Source organism: Lipotes vexillifer, unplaced genomic scaffold, assembly GCF_000442215.2.
Source record: "Lipotes vexillifer unplaced genomic scaffold, Lipotes_vexillifer_v1.1 scaffold469, whole genome shotgun sequence".
In the NCBI taxonomy this organism is placed as follows: Eukaryota; Metazoa; Chordata; class Mammalia; order Artiodactyla; family Lipotidae; genus Lipotes; species Lipotes vexillifer.
The window spans coordinates 3,878,351-3,897,825 of record NW_006788006.1 but is presented as its reverse complement, the minus strand read 5'-3'; the positions used below and the strand labels follow the sequence as shown (position 1 = coordinate 3,897,825).

Genomic DNA, 19,475 nt, shown 5'->3' with positions numbered 1-19,475 from the left:
GGCCCGGGGCACGACCCCGTGTCCCCTGCATCGGCAGGCGGACTCTCAACCACTGCGCCACCAGGGAAGCCCCCAAAATATATTTTTTAGTGGTGTTCACTGAAAGTGCTCTGAGGTAACAATTAAACCCGTTGCAATGAGTGTCCCTAGCTCCCAGATGTTGGTCTGGAAACACATGTTCTCACTCATGGAAACCAGGACTTCTTGGAGAAATGGCTGGCTCTAGGTCTGGGCAGGAAGCGTCTGAGATGATCCTGAAGTACCCTGTCCCAGCAGGTATCGAGGAGGCCGTCAGAGACTGGGGTTATGTCCAAAGGCCTCGGGAGCCAGCTTGAAGAGGCTCCACTGGCCACAGAGGGGGTGATTGAGCTTCTGTGATGATATTAATTGTATTGGATTGAAACCCACTGATGTCTTAAAATCAGAGTTTGTAATGATATTTAAAAAAAAAGAATTTGTCTTTGAAGGATGAAAGGGAATTGATATATTGTACTGAACACTGGTAAAGAAAGGGATTGAGCATTCCACAAAAGGAGGGGGAGGCTGGCTATGTTTTCCAACATCTCCCTGCCAGCCTGGGGACTGGCTTGGCCTTTGGGAGGCTCACACACTTTTCTCCCTCCAGCATGTCTCGCAAAGGCTGTCTAGACCGACTCACCCCTCATCACGGTGCTTTGTGCATATGGACCCGGGACGCCTGACAACCTCCCGCATTTCACCCTCTTCTCCCCCGACCCCTCTGTCCTTGTGGTCCGTAGAGAGAGTGTGCCTGTTGACTGTGGGGTGTGTGAGTTGAACCCCAGTACTGACAGCCTCCTTAAAGTTTCACCCCCAGAGGGAGCCGAGACTCGGAAAGTGATAGAGAAATTGGCCCGCTTTGTGGCAGAAGGAGGCCCCGAGTTAGAAAAAGTAGCTATGGAGAACTACAAGGATAACCCAGCATTTTCGTAAGTACTTCTGGGAGGGGAAGGCCACTGCTACTTAATGTTCTTGCCACATGTTAGTACATGCAAATGTTCTTGTAAAACCCTGACGGTGACTGAAGCTGGCCGGGGCTGGGTGCTTACTTGCGTGGGCCATATACTGTTCTGAGAGCTTTCTAATTCACACCAGAGGTAGCAAGGGGCCCCAGTGTGGTGTGGAGACTTATTTTTGGGCCCCATCGAGGTGTCTCTGCTCACCAGCTTGCTTTTGCACAGTATGTCTTCAGAAGCTGCATGGGTCCACCCATCCCTGTTGCTCATTTTCCACTCTTTGTTCTACAAAATTCCTCTCCAGGTTTTTGCATGATAAGAATAGCAGGGAATTCCTCTACTACAGAAAGAAGGTGGCTGAGATAAGAAAGGAAGCACAGAAGTTGCAGGCAGCCTCTCAGAAAGGTAGGTGGCTGAAGGGGGTGGGAGATTCTAGGGAGGCGTGTGGACAAACCACACCCCAGGTGGAATCGGGGTTCCTTTCCTGGAACCCGTCGTGGTGTGGAGTGGCATTGACAGTGCAGGTCTGTGCCCTCCCAGGGAGCTAGGGTCATGCTGGGACCAGCACTGCCCTCCCTGCCAGTGCTCTGAGGAGTGGGGAAATCTGAGAGTCAAGGTAAAGGTCAAGGTCATGTCCAGGAGCTCAGCCCTGTGCATGTAAAGGGGGCACAGGGGAGGAACACTTGCCCCTTGGTTCATGGTCATTTTCACAAGTGCTAATGAGCACCTGCTGCGTGCTGGGCACTGAGGACACCTAGAGACAAATGCAGTGACTGACACTTGTCGAGGGGGGCCAGGAGACAAAAACGGTCAGCTGGTGGGATGAGTGTCAGGGGAGGGTGAGATGCTGCCTGGTCTCCAGCTGTAATGAAGTGAAAACAGTCACTGGTGGGCAGCAGGGGGATTGATGTTTAAGCCAAATGTGGGCCACAGATGGTTCATCATGTCTGTCACTTTTAGTCCCTTGCCCTGCCCTTCTTCCCAGGAGAGGTGGGCCAGGCCCATCCCCCCATGTGACCTGGGGGGACAGCTGCCAGCAGAAAGACTGAGGTGGGGATTCCCATCTCTCCTCCAGCCTGGACCCAGACTATCCCTCACATTCTGTTCCCATGTCCCAGTGTGGGTCCAAAACCCCCAGACATATGGGGTGGGAAGGGGTCAGGTGTGGGGGGCAGAAGCTCAAGATACATTATTATATTAATTCAGATGTTTGGTTCCAGTGCAGTAATCTGATTCCCATTTGCCTGTTTTTCTTTGTATTGTTCCTAAAATAAACCCCTCTTGTTGCCCGGGGTTCTTAGCAGAAATTAGGCTGTTGGGTGTGGTGAGTTGAGCTCAGTACTGACAGCCTGCTTAAAGTTTCACCCCCAGAGGATGAAGAGGTCAAGAACCTCGCAGAAAAGTTGGCCAGGTTCATAGCGGATGGGGGTCCCGAGGTGGAAACCATTGCCCTCCAGAACAACCGCGAGAACCAGGCATTCAGGTAAGCGGTGGGGGGGAGCCCACTGGAGGGGTAACCTCTCACTCTAGTCACAGCTCCCCCGCTGAGAAAATGGGCTTGGTGTGGTATCGAGACGTGCTAGGGTCCCACGGCAAGAAGTTGGCAGGGCCAGGACTCAGGTCCAGGAGTTTCTGACCACAGAGTTTAGGCGTGCCACCGCATAGGCATTCCCCAAGTGCACATCGGTGCCCTGAATTATCTCTGAGGCAGGTGTGTGGGGACCTTTGGGGCCTTGTGTTTTCCAGGTGCCTCATGGAGAAAGTCTCTAGCACTTGCCTTGCTCCCTTGTAACAGAATAGGCCAGGCTCTCGAGCAGAAACTCACAGAAGCGTAGTTCACTGTTTGCATCCTGAGGGTCTCATCTTTACGACAAGGGAAATGGCAGGAAAGCAGGGAATGTGATACCTCAGGCTCTGGGGTGGGGGACCCCACAGCCTGTGTGTAGGTTCCACAGAGTGGGTGGGACAAGCATCCTGGCCTCCCTGCTGTCCCCAGCCACAAAGTCACCACTCCCTCAGGCTGGGTCTGTGCTCCCCTGGCTCTGTCATTCATTGGGTGGGTTCAGCCCCAGCTCTTTGTGGGGGAAGGCGGATGGGGGGGCCAGATGTTGGGGTGTGGGAGGGGTGGTCACTGCTGCAGAGCAGGGGCCGGCAGAGGTTTGTGAGGTGGGCGCTGAACCTGTTGTGGAGGTGATGCACCCATGAGGACACTTTTGGCCACGAGTAACACAGGTCCCCATTCAGTCAGTGAGGAGATGCGATGGCGCTTTTAACGAAAGTGCTACAGCAGCAGCCATCTGGGCTGGTTGATTCTGCAGCTCTAGACACCATCAGGGACTCAGGAAGAAAGAAGAAGGTGTGGATGCTGGGCAGGCGGCCAGTCGCATCTACTACATGTGAGCCAGAGTGAGCTAGACACGGAACAAAGTGAAGGGCGTCTGGAGGGACTGCCATGCAGGAGTGAAGTGGCAGAGATGGCGGGCGCTGTGCCACCTTGGCGGGGGAGCAGGGTGAGCATTGACGCAGTGCAGATGGGCCTTGGAGCCGGGCTGGGTCCCAGAGGGTTCAGGTGTCCACTGAGAGCCTTTGGAGGGTCTGCATAGGGAGTGACAGGGTCAACCGTTCTCCCAGGATCATCTGGCCACAGTTTGAAGGGTGGTCAGGCACACCAGGTTGAGGCACATGGGGGCAGAAGGGAACCGTTGCGTGGGGCCGGGGGTGGGGAAGGGCTGCTGAGGGTTTCAGGTGTCCCTGTGGTCTGGTACCTGGGCAGCTAGGAGCTTTCATGGGGGCTGTGGGGTGTTTGGGTCTACAGTTCAGGAGACCCAGGATCTCCTCAGAACGTAGTGATGTCGGCCACCACTCTGCACTACCCAAACCAGTGTTGCAGTGTTACGGTATAAGTCACTACGTCTTTTTTTTTTTTTTTTCATTTACCTAAGTAAGTTTATTTAAACAGGAAACTTAGTGTACTGTCTCTTAGCGTGACAAGAGCTGACAAAAAATCTATCTCAGGCAAAGTGGGCAAGGTAGTGGAATTCTGCACAAAACCCCCAGCGCAGGTGGCTCTCCCTGGGGAGAGCCTTTTCCCTGGGGTCAAAGCGAAGAGACATTATCACAAGTGACTCCAGGCCCTCCCTGCAGCTCTTGTGCCTTGTGGGGGCATTACTGGCAGGCATCCAGCTTGTTGGCTGTGGCTTTGATGGAGGCTAGAGGGTGACTGCCCCGGATGAGGGCAGAGCCTGGGGGTGTCTGGCAGAGAAGTAGCTGAAGGTGACCAGCGTGGTCTGGGGGAGCTCATTGCAACACCAGAGCTGAACTACAGTTGGCACTCCGCACATTGGACCTGGGCAAGGCATGCAGGTTCATACCAAGCAGACTGTTTCATCTTCACACGGGGTCAGGTGCAAGGCAGCTCCTCTTGCCCCAAATCTAACAGCCACCCCGTGTTCCTGCTGCTCTGGGCCCTTCCCTTCTGATTTCCCAGCAGCTGTGAGTTTTGGGAAACAATTGTAATAGCTGTGTGTAATAGCTGTGTAAAGAAGCTGGAAATGCCTGTTCCTTTGACCAGTCATTCTACTTCTGAGATGCCATCCCCAGAAATAATGTTATATATATAGCACTGTCATAGTCTTGAAAAATTAGTAACACAATGAAAGTCCAGCCCCAGTGGGCTAAACTCCTATAACTGCATCTCCCCAGTGGAATTGTGGCCATCGGAAGGCAAATTGTTGAAGGTGGTAGCAGCCAGCACACCTCAAGCCACCTGTGACTCTAACACATCACCCGGGTGAACCATGTTGTTCTTTACAACAGCCTGGCGTGTTGGCCTTTAACAGGTGAGCAAGGCAAGGAGGCCAGTTGGTGGAGATGCCTTCACCACCATGCTCCACTGCATTCTAACAGGAAAGCCTTATGTTGTCGGGTTAAGAAATTCTTAAAATATCAGGATACAGAAAATAGAATCACAGCTCTGTTCAAATAAATCTGCAGTGGGAAAAGTCTGGAAGGAAAAAACACTAAAGTGGTAACTTTGGTTAACTCTGTGGGTGGGATTACACCAGTCAGAGGGGGACTTCGTTGTAGAATCCCCTGCACCTGTGCCCGGGGCCCATAGTGAGCTGTTATGCTCCTCGCAGACAGGCATACCCATGGGGGGGCTCTTGAGTGCTGCCTCTCAGAGCATCTCGGAGGAGAATCAGCATGAATCAGCAGCTGAGGCCAGGAAGAGGCAAGCTTGTGAGTCTAGAGGAGACCCACCCCGTTAGAAGCTGCCCCCCTGCCCCAGTGGGCGAATTCCCCAGTCTGCTTTTCTTGGAGGAACCAAATCACTTTAAATCCATGTCCTGGTTGCTACGAGTCTTTTTTAAATTCAGCCATCTGCTCCTCTCCCTCTTTGAACGACTTCTTGCTTTCGTCTCTTAATTTTTTTTTAAGATGTTATTTTTTGAGCAGTTTTAGGTTCGCAGCAGAATTGAGGGGAAGCTACAGAGACTTCCCATGTGCCCCCTTCCCCGAAACATGCACAGCCTCCCCCATTATCAACATCCCCCACCAGAATAGTATATTTGTTACAGTTGATGAACCTACATTAACACATCATGATCACCCAAAGTCTATGGTTAGGGTTCACTCTTGGTGTTGCGTATTCTGTGGGTTTGTACAAATGCGTAATGACATGTATCCATCATTATGATATACAGAGTGTTCTCACTGCCCTAATATTCCCTGTGTTCTGCCTGTTCATCCCTTTTTCCTCCCTAACCCCTGGCAATCACATAGTTTTGCCTTTTCCAGAATGTCATATAATTGGAATCATAGTATGTTGCCTTTTCAGATTGGCTTCCTTCACTCAGTAATATGTATTTAGGGTTGCTCTGAGTCTCTTTTTTGTTGTTATTGTTTTTGTTTGTTTTGTTTTGCGGTACATGGGCCTCTCACTGTTGTGGCCTCTCCCGTTGCGGAGCACAGGCTCCGGACACGCAGGCTCAGCAGCCATGGCTTACGGGCCCAGCCGCTCTGCGGCATGTGGGATCTTCCCGGACCAGGGCACGAACCCACGTCCCCTGTGTCGGCAGGCGGACTCTCAACCACTGCGCCACCAGGGAAGCCCTCTGAGTCTTTTTGGCTTGATAGCTCAATTCTTTTTAGCACTTAATAATTTTCCATTGTCTGGATGTACCACAGTTTATTTACCGATTCACCTCCTGCAGGACATCTCGGTCGCCCCCAAATTTTGGCAATTATGAACAAAGTTGTAAACATCAGTGTGCAGGGTTTTTGTGTGGACATAAATTTTCAACTATTTTATACCAAGAAGTGTGATTGCTGGATTGTATGGTATATTTAGTTTTGTAAGAAACAGCCTAACTGTCTTCCAAAATGGCTTGTACCATTTGCATTCCCCGCAGCAGTGAATGAGAGTTTCAGTAGCTCCATATAAACATTTGATGTTGTCAGTGTTTTAGATTTTGGCCGTTCTTATAGATGTGTAGTGATAGTCATTGTTTTGATTTGCATTTTCTTGATGACATGAAGGGAAGTATCTTTTCATAATGCTTATTTGCCATCTGTAAATCTTTGGTGAGTCATGTGTTAAGGTCATTGGCCCTTTTATTTTTTTTTTTGTGGTACGTGGGCCTCTCACTGTTGTGGTCTCTCCTGTTGCGGAGCACAGGCTCCGGACACGCAGGCTCAGCGGCCATGGCTCACGGGCCCAGCTGCTCCACGGCATGTGAGATCTTCCCCAACCGGGGCACGAACCCGTGTCCCCTGCATCGGCAGGCGGACTCCCAACCACTGCGCCACCAGGGAAGCCCCCATTTTTTTAATTGGCTTTTTTTTTTATTGTTGGATGTTAAGAGTTATTTGTATATTTTGGGGTTTTTTGTTTGTTTTTTTCTGGCTGTGTTGGGTCTTCATTGCTGCGCATGGGCTTTCTCTAGTTGTGGTGAGCGGGGGCTACTACTCTTCATTGCAGTACGTGGGCTTCTCATTGCAGTGGCTTCTCTTGCTGCGGGGCATGGGCTCTAAGCGTGCGGGCTTCAGTAGTTGCAGTGCATGGGCTCAGTAGTTGTGGCGCACAGGCTTAGTTGCTCCATGGCACGTGAGATCTTCCCGGACCAGGGATCAAACCCGTGTCCCTTGCATTGGCAGGCGGATTCTTAACCACAGCACCACCAGGGAAGTCCCCTTTGTATATTTTGGATAACAGTCTTTATCAGATGTGTCTTTTGCAAATATTTCTCCCAGTCTGTGGCTTTTTCTCCTCATTCTGTTGATGTTGTCCTTTGCAGAGCAGAAGTTTTTCATTTTAGTGAAGTCCGGCTTATCAGTTGCTTTCATGGATCATGCCTTTGGTGTTGTATCTAAAAAGTTATTGCCATACCCAAGGTTATGTAGGTATTCTCCTATGTTTTATAGTTTTATGTTTTACGTTTAGGTCAGTGATGCATTTTAGTTAATTTTTGTGAAGGTTATGAGGTCTGTGTCTAGATTCTTTGTTTGTTTGTGTTTTTTTTGCATGTGGATGTCCAGTTTCAGCACCATTTGTTGAAAAGACTGTCTTTGCTCCCTTGTATTGCTTTTGCTCCTTTGTCAAAAAACAGACTATATATGTATGTGGATCTGTTTCTGGGCTCTTTATTCTGTTCTGTTGATCTCTCTGTCCATTCTTTCACTAATACCCCACTGCCTCGATTACTGTAGCTTTACAGTAGGGCCCGAAGTCAGGTGGTATCAGTCCTCCAACTTCATTCTTACTCTTCAGTATTGTGTTGGCTATTGTGGGTTGTTTGTCTCTTTATATGAGCTCTAGAATGAGTTTGTCAATATCCACAGAATAAATGATTTTGACTGGAATTGCATTGAATCTAGAAATCAAGTTGGGAATAACTGACATCTTGACAACATTGAGCCTTCCTATCTTTGAACAAGGAATAGCTCTTCATTTATTTAGTTCTTCTTTGAATTTATTCATCAGAGTTTTTTAGTTTTCCTCATATAGATCTTGTACATATTTTGTTACCCTTTAAGTATTTTATATGGGGGAATGCTAATGTAAATGGTATTGTGTTTTTAGTTTCAAGTTCTACTTGTTCATTGGTGGTATATAGGAGAGTGATTGACTTCTGTATTTTAACCTTGTATCCTGCAACCTTGCTATAATAGCTTCTTAAGTTCCAGGGGTTTTTTGTCTATTCTTTCATCTGTGAGTTTTTTTTTTGTTTGTTTTTGTTTTTGTTTTGTTTTGTTTTGCGATACGCGGGCCTCTCACTGTTGCGGCCTCTCCCGTTGCGGAACACAGGCTCCGGACACGCAGGCTCAGCGGCCGTGGCTCACGGGCCCAGCCGCTCCGCGGCACATGGGATCCTCCTGGACCGGGGCACGAACCCGCGTCCCTTGCATCGGCAGGCGGACTCTCAACAACTGCACCACCAGGGAAGCCCTCATCTGTGTTTTTTATTTTTATTTTTTGTTGCGCCGCGTGGCTTGCAGGATCTTCGTTCCCCAATCAGGGATTGAACCTGGGCTCTCAGCAGTGAGAGTGCAGAGTCCTAACCACTGGACCACCAGGGAAGTCCTTCATCTGTTTTTTCTGTATAGACGATCATGTTATATTTCTTCCTTCTCAGTATACCTTCTACTTCCTTTTCTCATCTTATTTCATTAGCTAGAACTTCCAGAATGATGATGAAAAGCACTGGGGAGGTGGGATATTCTTGGCTTGTTTCTGCTCTTAGTGGAAAAGCTTGAGGTTTCTCATCATTAAGTATGATGTTAGCTGTAGTTTCTTTGTAGATATTCTTTATCAAGTGGAGGAAGTTCCCCTGTACTCCTAGTTTACTGAGAGTTTTTCTCATGCGTGGGTATTAGATTTTATTAAACGCTTTTTCCATAGTGATTGATATGATCATGTGATTTTTCTTTTTTAGCCTGTTGACCTGATGGATTACATTACTTGATTTTCTTCTTTTTTAAAATTTATTTTATTTTATTCATTTGTTTAGTTTTTGGCTGCATTGGATCTTCACTGCAGCACGCGGGCTTTCTTTAGTTGCGGCGAGCGGGGGCTACTCTTTGTTGCAGTACGCGGGCTTCTCATTGCAGTGGCTGCTCTTGTTGCGGAACACGGGCTCTAGGCACGCAAGCTTCAGTAGTTGTGGCACACGGACTTCAGTAGTTGTGGCTCGCAGGCTCTAGAGCGCAGGCTCAGTAGTTGTGGCGCATGGGCTTAATTGCTCTGCAGCATGTGGGATCTTCCTGGACCAGGGCTCGAACCCATGTCCCCTGCATTGGCAGGCGGATTCTTAACCACTGCACCACCAGGGACATGCACATTACTTGATTTTCAAATGTTGAACCAGTCTTGCCTGCCTAGAATGAATCCCATTTGGTTGTGGTGTCTATTCTTTTTATACATTAGTGGTTAGGTTTGCTTATATTTTGTTGAGGATTTTTACATCTGTGTTCATGAGAGATGTTGGTCTATAGTTTTCTTGTAATGTTTTTGTCTGGTTTTGGTGTGAGGGTAACTGAGTAAGTTAGGAAGTATTCTCTCTGCTTCTATTCTCTGAAAGGGATTGTACAGAATTGGTATAATTTCATCCCTAAATGTTTGGTGAAATTCACTAGTGAACTTTTGGAAGGTTATTAATTACTGATGCAATTTCTTTAATAAAAATAGGCCTGTTCAGATTGTCTAGTTCTTCTTGTGTGAGTTTTGGCAGATTGTACCTTTCAAAGAATTGGCCCATTTCATCTGGGTTATCAAATTTGTGGGCATAGAGTTGTTCATAGTAATCCATAGTAATTTTAATGTCCATGGGATCTGTAGTGATGGCCCCTCTTTCTTTTCTGTTCTTAGTAGTTGGTGTCCTCTCTCTTTTTTTTCTTAGCTTGGCTAGAGGCTTAACGATTTTGTTGATCTTTGTTTCTTTTAACTTTTACAAATGTTCCACACTGGGTTTTCTGAAGGGTGTACATGCTTTTACCATGACCCAGGAATACAAAGAAGATGACACAGTCTCCCCATCCTTCCATCCCACGCTAGGGTGTTAGCGGGATTCGGAGTCCTCCATCCCTCTCCCATCTCTGACGTAGACATGTAGAAATAGTATGTGGATTTGTTTTCTGCTCACTTCCTTTTATACAAAAGGAATTTACAGCGTCCTCGAGCCTGCATTTTGCTTTTGTAGTACAGCATTGTGCCGTGACTGTCTTCCCAGGTTCATGAGTGCAAGTCTAGCCCCTTCTTGTCAAGGGCTTTGTAATCTCTGCTGTGCACAGGTTTTGCTTTGTGGAACTGGGCTGTGACTCTTCACTCTAGAAGTGGGACCGTTGGCTCAGTACATACATAGTCTGAGAGATGCTGGGCAGTTGCAGAAGGAGCTGCAGCCTCTGCCGGCTCTGAACCCAGCACCTCCTGCTCTGCAGTTGGGGACCAACAGCTACCAGCAAGGCTGCTAGTGGGCTCCCTGTCTGTTCTGATGTTTAGTGTCTTTGTTTTGTCTCTGTCCACGGTTGATGCCTCTCAAGGGTGCATCAGAAAGGAGCACAAATACGCCCAGCTGTCAGGTTTGGGACAAATCCTGCCCTTTTTGGCACCAGGTGTCTCCCGCAACTCAGGATCTCTTGGTTAGTAGGCACTGGTGCACTCACCAAGGACAGCAGGGGAAGAAGCCTGGCAGAGCCTGGGGAAGGTCTGAGAGAGCCTGCACCTTTTCCTTCGAAGCAGGGGATCAGTGATACTGTGACGGGCATCCAGTAAAGATGGGGTAGGGGCTTGGAGTGGCCCTCAGCTCACAGGAACAGCATCACGACAGGCTGTGGCCATGTCACACTGTTCCTCTAGTTTGGGCCACCAGCACCAGCAGCCACTGAGGCCTGGCAGGGCAGGGGTCACGATAGAGACCTCCATCTTGACATGACCCTGAAGTGACCTAGCTGGCCCCAGTGTGCCTACCTGAGGCCCAAGCTTCTTCTGCCCTAAGTCAGGGGTAGGGGGCTGAGGCCCAGTGACGGTGTGCTCCCCCACTCTCTTTTGCAGCTTTCTGTATGAACCCAACAGCCAAGGGTACAAGTACTACCGCCAGAAGCTGGAGGAGTTCCGGAAAGCCAAGGCTGGTCCCACGGGCACCCCCACGGCACCTGACCTTGGACTGAAGCGCAGATCTCCTCCTGAGACCCCGTTGGGGTCCATGCCCACCGCCACTGCCTGCCCTGCCTCATCTGCCCCCTTGCCCAACGTCAGCCCATCTTCAGCTGCCCCAGGGAAGCCGGCCACCACAGCCAACGTGAAGAGGAAGCGAAAGAGCCGGTGGGGTCCTGAAGAGGACAAGGTGGAGCTCCCGCCTGCCGAGCTGGTGCAGAGGGACGTGGATGCTTCTCCCTCACCTCTGTCAGGTGGGCCGACCCCCTCCCTCAGCCTCCTGGGGAGGGTCTGGCATCTTTCACTGAGCATAATGTTTTCAAGGTTCATCTGTGTTGAAGCGCATGTCAGAATTTCATTTATTTCCACAGCTGAATAGAATTCCAGTGTACGGATAGACAACGTTTTGTTTATCCATTCATCAGTTGTTTAGAAGCTTGGGTTATTTTCACTTTTTGGCGATTGTGAGTAGTGCTGCTGTGAACACTGGCCTACAAATAGCGTTTGGACCCTTGATTTTGACTCTTTTTTGTATATACCTAGGAGTGGAATCACTGGGTCTTACGGTAATTCTGTTTCACTTATTGAGGAATTGCCAAACTGCATTCTGCAGCAGCTGCACCATTTTACTTTCCTATCAGCGGTGCACAAGGGTTCCCGTGTCTTCTCATTCTCGCCTTATTATATAGCTACTCTAATAAGTGTAAAGTGAAATCACATTGTAGTTTTGATTTGCATTTCCCTAATGACTAATGGTGTTGAGCATCTTTTCATGTGTTATTGGTCAGTGTATAGTTTAGTAGGAGAAATGTCTGTTTTAGCCCTTTGCCCATTTTTTAATTGGGTTGTATGTCTTTTTGTTATTGAGTTGTAGGAGTTCTCTCAATGTTTTAGATATTAACCCCCATTCAGATACATGATTTGCAAAAATTTTCTCTAGTTTTATGGGCTGTATTTTCAGCCCCTTAATGTCCGTTGATACACAGAAGTTTTAAATTTTAATGAAGTCCAGTTTATTTTTTCTTTTGTTGCCTGTGATTTTGGTCTTAAGAAACCATAGCCACATCCAAAGTCTTGAAGATATGCCCCTATGTTTTCTTCTAAGAGTTTTATAGTTTTAGCTCTTAAATTGAATTAATTTTTATATATGTTATAAGGTAAGCGTCCAACTTCGTTTCTTTGCATGTGGAGATCCAATTTTCCCAGCACCATTTGTTGAAGAGACTATTGTTCTTTCTCCATTGAATGGTCTCTTGACACCCTTGTCAAAAATCCCATAGATGTAAAAGTTTATTTTGGGGCTCTGTGCTCTATTACACTGGTTTATATAACTGTCCTTATGCCAGTAGCACACTGTTTTGATTACTGTAGCTCTGTGGGAAATTTTGAAGTCAGGAGTGTCAGTCTTCCAACTTTGTTCCTCTTTCTCACACTTTGGCTATTCGAGGTCCTTTGAATTTTTGTATGAATTTTCAGATGGGCTTTTCCATTTCTGCAGAAAACATTGTTGGGATTTGATAGGGATTGTGTTAATCTGTAGATTGCTTTGGGAGGTATTGACATGTTAACCTTTTAAGTCTTCCAATCTGAGAACATGGGATAGCTTTCCATTTACTTGGGTTTTCTTTAATTTCTTTCAATGTGTTTTGTCTTTCTGTTGTACAAGTCTTAAACCTCTGTTAAGTTTATTCCTAAGTGATTTACTCTTTATGATGCTGTTGCAAATGGAATTTTTTTTTAATTTCCTTTTTGGATTATTTGTTGTTAGTATAAGAAATACAACTGATTTTTTGTGTGTTGATTATGTATCTGTTATCTTTTGCTAAATTCATTTATTAGGGTAACAGTCTTTAGGGTTTTCTACACATAAGATCATGTCATCTGCAGATAAGGATAGTTTTACTTCTTCCTTTCCAGTTTGGATGCCTCTTATTTCTTTTTCTTGCCTAATTGCTCTGGCTAGGATTTGCAGTACTGTGCTGAACAGAAGTGGTGAAAGCAGGCATCCCTGCCTTGTTCCTGATCTTAGGGGGAAAGCTTTTGTTCTTTCACCATTGAGTATGATGTTGTTGTATGTTTTTAATAGATGACCTTTGTCATGTTGAAGAAGTTCCCTTCTGTCCTAGTTTATTGAGTGTTTTTATCATGAAAGAGTGTTAGAGTTTGTCAAGTGCTTTTTCTATATCAATTGAAATGATCATGTGGGTTTTTCCCTTCATTCTATTAATGTGGAGTATTACATTGATTGATTTTTGTATGATGAAACCACCCTTGCATTCCTGGAATAAATCCCCTTCCGTTGTAGTAAATAATTAGTTTACTAATTATTTACATGCTGATGGATTTGGTTTGCTAATATTTTGTTGCAGATTTCTGTCTGCATTTATAGTCATAAGGATTATGGGTCTGTATCTGCTTTGTCTGCTTTTGGTATCGGGATAATGCTGACCTCATAGAATGAGTTAGGAAGTGTGTCCTGCTTTAACTTTCTGGAAGAATTTGAGAAGAATTGGTGTTAACTCTTCTTTTAAATCTTGGGTATAATTTACCAGTGCATTTATCTGGTTCTGGGCTTTTCTTTGGTGGGCTGGATGGGAGAGTTGATTATTGATTCAGTCCCCTTATTTGTTATAGGTCTATTCAAGTTTTCGGTTACTTCTTGAGTTAGTTTTGGTAGTTTGTGCCGTTCTAGGTGATCCATTTTGTGCCATTCTGAGTATTGTGATGAAATCTTGTGCTGTCTGTTCCACCCTGCCTGGGATGTGAATCATCCCTTTGACCAGCATATCCCACCCATTAGTCACCAGTAGTCACTCGGTTATCAGATTGACTGTCATGGTATTGCAGTGCTTATGTTCAAATAATCCTTATTTTACTATTTTACTTAATAATGGCCTCACAGCACAGAGTAGTGATGCTGGCAATTTAGACATGCCAAAGAGAAGCTGTCAAGTATTTCCTTTAAGTGAAAGGGTGAAAGTTCTTGACTTACGCTGAGGTCTCCAAGATCTATGGTAAGAACAAATCATCTATCCATGAAATTGTGAAGAAGGAAAAAGAAATTCGTGCTAGTTTTGCTGTCGTACCTCAAACTGCGAAAGTTATGGCCACAGTGTGTGCTGAGTACTTAGTTAAAATGGAAAAGGCATTACATTTGTGGTAAGATATTTTGAGAGGGGGAGAAAAACCACATTCACATAACTTTTATAACAGTATATTGTTATAACTGTTCTATTTTATTATTAGCTATGGTCATTAATTTCTTACTGTGCCTAATTTATAAATTAAACTTTATCATATGTATATATAGTATACACGGGGTTCAGTACTATGTGTGGTTTCAGGCTTCTACTAAAGGGGTCTTGGAATGTATCCCCTGCAGATAAAGTGGACTGCTGTATGCCCCTGTTGTTTTAGTAGTTGAGCCTTTTCTGTTTTTTTCTTAGGCAGTCTAACTAAAGATTTGTCCATTTCATTGGTCTTTTCAAGAAACCAACTTTTGGTTTCATTGATTTTTCTCTCATATTTTGTATTTCCTGTTTCTTTTATCTCCATTCTAATCATTATTTCCTTCATTCTGCTAGCTCTGTAATTAGTTTGCTCTTCTTTTTCTAGTTCCTTAAGATGTACAGTTAGGTATTGATCAGAGGTCTTTATTTATTTATTTAACTATCTATCTATTTATTTATTTATGGTTGCACTGGGTCTTCGTTGCTGCACGCGGGCTTTCTTTAGTTGCGGCGAGCTGGGGCTACTCTTTGTTGCGGTGCACGGGCTTCTCATTGTGGTGGCTTCTCTTGTTCTGGACCTCGGGCTCTAGGCATGCAAGCTTCAGTAGTTGTAGCACACGGGCTCAGTAGTTGTGGCACGTGGGCTCTAGAGCACAGGTTCAGTAGTTGTGGTGCACGGGCTTAGTTGCTCCGCAGCGTGTGGGGTCTTCCCAGAGCAGGTCTCAAACCCGTGTCCCCTGCATTGGCAGGCGGATTCTTAGCCACTGCACCACCAGGGAAGCCCTATCTTCTTTTTTAACGTGAGCATCTACAGTTATACATTTCCCTCTTGGCACTGCTTTTGCTACACCCCATAAGTTTTGGTGTGTGTTGCTCTGTTGTGTTCATTCATCTCTAAGCATTTTCCGATGTCTTGTGATTTCTTCTTTGACATTTGTTGTTTAGGAGTGTGTTTAATTTCCACATTTCTGAATTTTCCAGTTTTCCTTCTATTACTGATTTCTGGCTTTATTCCATTGTGATCAGAAAAGATACCTGGTATGATTTGTCTTTTAAAATTTATTAAAATTTGTTTTGTAGCCTAACAAATGATCTATCCTGGAGAATGTTCCATGTGTACTTGAGAATACTGTATATTCTGGTGTTGTTGGATTGCATGTTCTATAGATATCTATTAGGTCTGGTTGGTTTATAGTGTTGTTCAGTCCTCTATATTCTTACTCATTTTCTGTTTAGATGTTCTGTCCATTATTTAAAATAGGGTATTGAAATCTCTAACAATTACTATGGAACTGTTTATTTCTCCCTTCAGTTTTGTCAATTTTTGCTTCATTTGGGGCTCTGTTGTTAAGTCCCTGTATATATTTAATTGTTATATCTTCTTTCTGTATCAAATCTTTGTAAATATATAACATCCTTTGTCTCTCATAACCTTTTTTGATTTAAAGTATATTTTGTCTGATACTAGTATGGCTAGTGCAGCTCTGTCTTGGTTACTATTTGCTTGAAATTTCTTTTTCCTTCGACTTTTAACCTACTTGTGTCTTTGTATCTAAAGTAAGTCTCTTATAGACAACATATAGATAGTCCTGTTTTCTCCCTTAAGCTTTAAAGTACTTGGATTCAATTTTGTCATAGAAAGCTCAGGAAATGCACAGTGATAAGAACAATTATTGCTACAGTCAATTTTGCACAGTGATCTCCAGCTTCTCCCTCCTTGACAGCAGTTTCAGGGGCAGCCAACGTGTGGCCTCATTCCTCATTTTCTACCACAAACCCATAAGGGTGGGGGTCTCTTGTCATCACATTTTGCAGATGATGTTGGTGACTGATAATTGGCCGTCTCATGCCGTCTGTCTGACTCCCTCACCACGCAGCCTGCACCATGGGCAGAACTCTCTCAACCTCCCTCACCCCTGACTTCACTGGAGCTGGACACACAGGCATAAAGAAGAGTCATATATGCCCTGGCACCAGCACCCACATTTGCCACACAAGGATGGGCTGAGGGGGAAGGCATTTCCCCCAGGTCACAGGGCTGGCCTGGCCTGTTGGCCCTGCCCGCCCAGCTCTGAGAGTGGTCTCTGGCTGAGTGCCTCCCTTGGCCAAAGAGAAAAGCTACTGACTGAAAAGTCTGGTACTCCCTGGGGCTCTAGATAGCACCTCCATCCAGGGTTCAGGGTGCCTAGGGTCGGATTGCTGCTCAGGTGCCAAACCTGGTGCCCGCTGTAAAGGAGGGTGCTCAGATGTGAGGGCTCTTCTGACGCACGCACACCCCCACCTCTGAGATCATGTCCTCAAGGTCCAGCCCCAGCTGCCAGGTCCTTGACATTCTAGGGGACAAGTACAGGCTCCGAAGTCTCAGGTTCAGATTCAAGCCCCACTGGCCCACATTATCCCCAGGGGAGCCTGGGCAGCACCTGCCTGCTCACTGGTGAAGTCGCCCAAGGAGGAAAGGGACTGTGGGCGTGATCCAGGCACACAGCAGGCTGCTCAGGCCTTGGCTCCCTTGCTCTCTCCATGGGGCTCTCCAACATCTTTCAGAGCCCCCATAGACCGAGGAGGGATTGGTGTGCAATCTTAGGGTCCAGGAGCACCTGCGGGTGGTTCTTGCAGGCAACGACCCAGGCCCGTTGAGCTGGGAAGGCCTGGCTCTTTCCATCCCCCCAGAGGGGCCTCTGCGCCCCGTTCTGCCTGGCTTCTTCCCCAGGCAGCCACCACCTAAGGGGTGGTGGTTTCCACCACCCAGATGGGGCCATTGCAGCATCTTGATGTGAGTTAGCGTTGCAGACTCCAGCCAAGCTCCAAAGGTGATGCCAGCTTAAATGTCAGTTGCTTTAAAGATGGTTGGCTGCTTCCCCAGAAGGAGCTAACAGAACCACGCAGCTGAGTCTTATGCCAGACTCCAGGCCTGTGTGTCTACATAAGGTACCTGCTCACCGTGGGGCTTACTTCCAAGAGCCTGTGTGCAAGCATCTCTGGCTTTGCAGATTCCCTGCCTTGTCACCCATTAGCTGTGTGACCTTGAGTGAGGCCCCAGACCTCAGCATTTTCAGTGTGGGGTCATAGAGCCTGCCTGGAGCAGTCATGTGGGGATGGAACTGAGTACACACGATAGAACGGAGCAAAGCCACCCGAGGTCATCAAGTGACATGCATACTAACTGTTCCGACTTAAGTGTCCTGCCACATGGGCCAAGTGCGTCAGGTGTCGTCAGCACGTGGACTCTGCCTGGGACACAGATGCATGGCTAAGCCCGCGTATCTGTTGCTGACCAGCCTGTGTCTTGTTTCTAGTTCAGGACCTCAAGGGTCTAGGCTACGAGAAGGGGAAGCCCGTGGGTCTGGTGGGTGTCACAGAGCTTTCGGACGCCCAGAAGAAGCAGCTGAAGGAGCAGCAGGAGGTAAGGCCCTGGGGGGCAGGGCAGGCAGGCTCCAAGGGGCTGGTGGAGTATCGTCTCCCACCCTGCCCTGTGGTGCAGTGGTCACGGTGTATTCTTTCTGAGCCTCCCTGTGCCAGGTGAATCCCACAGTCAGGGGAGAGGCTCTTGGGCAGGTGGGTCCCCCATCAATGGCAAGCCACCCCCTGAGGGCCCTCCCAAGCCCACAGTTGGGCCCAGAGCCCAGGCCTCCTCATGCTGCCTGGGCAGCCTTCTCAGCTGATGCTCCACGGCTACCTCCCACAGCACTTGTAGGCTGGTCCTGACTGGATAGTCTCCATTTAAGTTTTCCTTACAGTTCCCTGCAGCACTCAGTACAGGATAAGCCTGTCTGGCACTGGGTGCCCTGAACGATGCGACAGCTGTTCAGTTGGTGTTGGGCACTTTGGGAGTGAGGGCTGGCTCAGCAGGGAGCTCTGTGGCCAGGATATGGACAGCTGGGACAGCTTACCTGGGCCACCTCCTCCAGGCTGGCAGCCCCATCACATCACCCTCGACCCTCCCAGTGGTCAGGAGCCCACGTCGCCCTCATTTGGTCCACAGTGATGGTGCCCAGGATATTCCAGATTCCAGGCCAGGCTGTGGGTGAAACAGAGCGGGGTCCTCCCTGCTCAAAATAGAGATTCAGGGAACCCAGGGCATGTCCTGACACAGGACTTGGTGCCTTCCTGAACACTTGCTCTGAGCCCTGCCCTTGTGCCTGCTCCAGGGAGGGGGGAAAAGGGGTGCCCAGCATGCACAGGGGAGGCGAGGGGGCTAGCTTCCTGCACTCACAGTGCACGGCCTTGCTCACTGGCGTGTGCCGCCCACAGATGCAACAGATGTACGACATGATCATGCAGCACAAGCGAGCAATGCAGGACATGCAGCTGCTGTGGGAGAAGGCACTGCAGCAGCACCAGCATGGCTACGACAGCGACGAGGAGGTGGACAGCGAGCTGGGCACCTGGGAGCACCAGCTGCGGCGCATGGAGATGGACAAGACTCGGGGTGGGCCAAGGAGCGAGTTACAGGGGTGGGGTGGAGGGTGCCCTTTTCTTCAGAGTGCTGTGGGCTCAGGAAGCCCACTCACCGGCCCGGGAAGTGCCTGGAGACACCAAATCGGGGTCTTAAGCCACCTATCCAGCCTGTAAGACCTTGAGCAAGAGACTTGGCCTCTTTGTGCCTGTTTCTTTAGTGGCAAAGGGATGGTCCTCTGAGTGTTCACTGGCGTTTGAACACAGTACACAAGGGCTGCGTGGGAGAGCAGGGCTCGAGGTCTCAACTAGCTACTTCGTTCCCCACGGCCCCAAACTCCCCCCGGGACTCATACTTCTGCTGTGGGGCTTCCACACCCTCCTTCCTCCTCTCACATTTACCCCATCTCTGGGCAGAATGGGCGGAGCAGCTGACGAAGATGGGCCGGGGCAAACACTTCATTGGAGACTTCCTGCCACCCGATGAGCTGGAGAAGTTCATGGAGACCTTCAAGGCCCTGAAGGTAGGCTGGGAGAGGCCCCAGGCACCAGCCCCTGCTGTGAGCCTTTCTAGCAGGCGGCCTGCGCAGTGTCCCAGCCCCTCCTGCAGCCTCCTCATGTGGCAGGCACCTGCAGTGGCCTCAGGGCCCCGCTCGCTCACAAGAGGGGTAGGACCCTCTTGCCACGGGTGGCACCTGCTTATGACAGGTGCCATCTGTGTAGGGA

The 19,475-nt window shown here is 48.0% G+C and overlaps 1 protein-coding gene and 1 non-coding gene across 2 annotated transcripts in view; one reads left to right on the top strand and one right to left on the bottom strand.

Annotated features, from left to right (window-relative positions):
• SUGP1 (SURP and G-patch domain containing 1) overlaps window positions 1-19,475 on the top strand; it is a 30,047-nt gene that overhangs the window by 8,619 nt on the left and 1,953 nt on the right. Inside the window, exons 5-11 of the mRNA XM_007461089.1 lie at window positions 824-947; window positions 1,279-1,379; window positions 2,334-2,457; window positions 11,023-11,378; window positions 17,651-17,757; window positions 18,606-18,783; window positions 19,167-19,273. Coding sequence (XP_007461151.1) covers window positions 824-947; window positions 1,279-1,379; window positions 2,334-2,457; window positions 11,023-11,378; window positions 17,651-17,757; window positions 18,606-18,783; window positions 19,167-19,273 — 1,097 coding nt within the window. The remainder of the gene's footprint in view (window positions 1-823; window positions 948-1,278; window positions 1,380-2,333; window positions 2,458-11,022; window positions 11,379-17,650; window positions 17,758-18,605; window positions 18,784-19,166; window positions 19,274-19,475) is intronic.
• On the bottom strand, window positions 8,480-8,552 carry TRNAE-CUC (transfer RNA glutamic acid (anticodon CUC)). Its single transcript has one exon. It is a non-coding gene; the product is annotated as a tRNA-Glu (tRNA).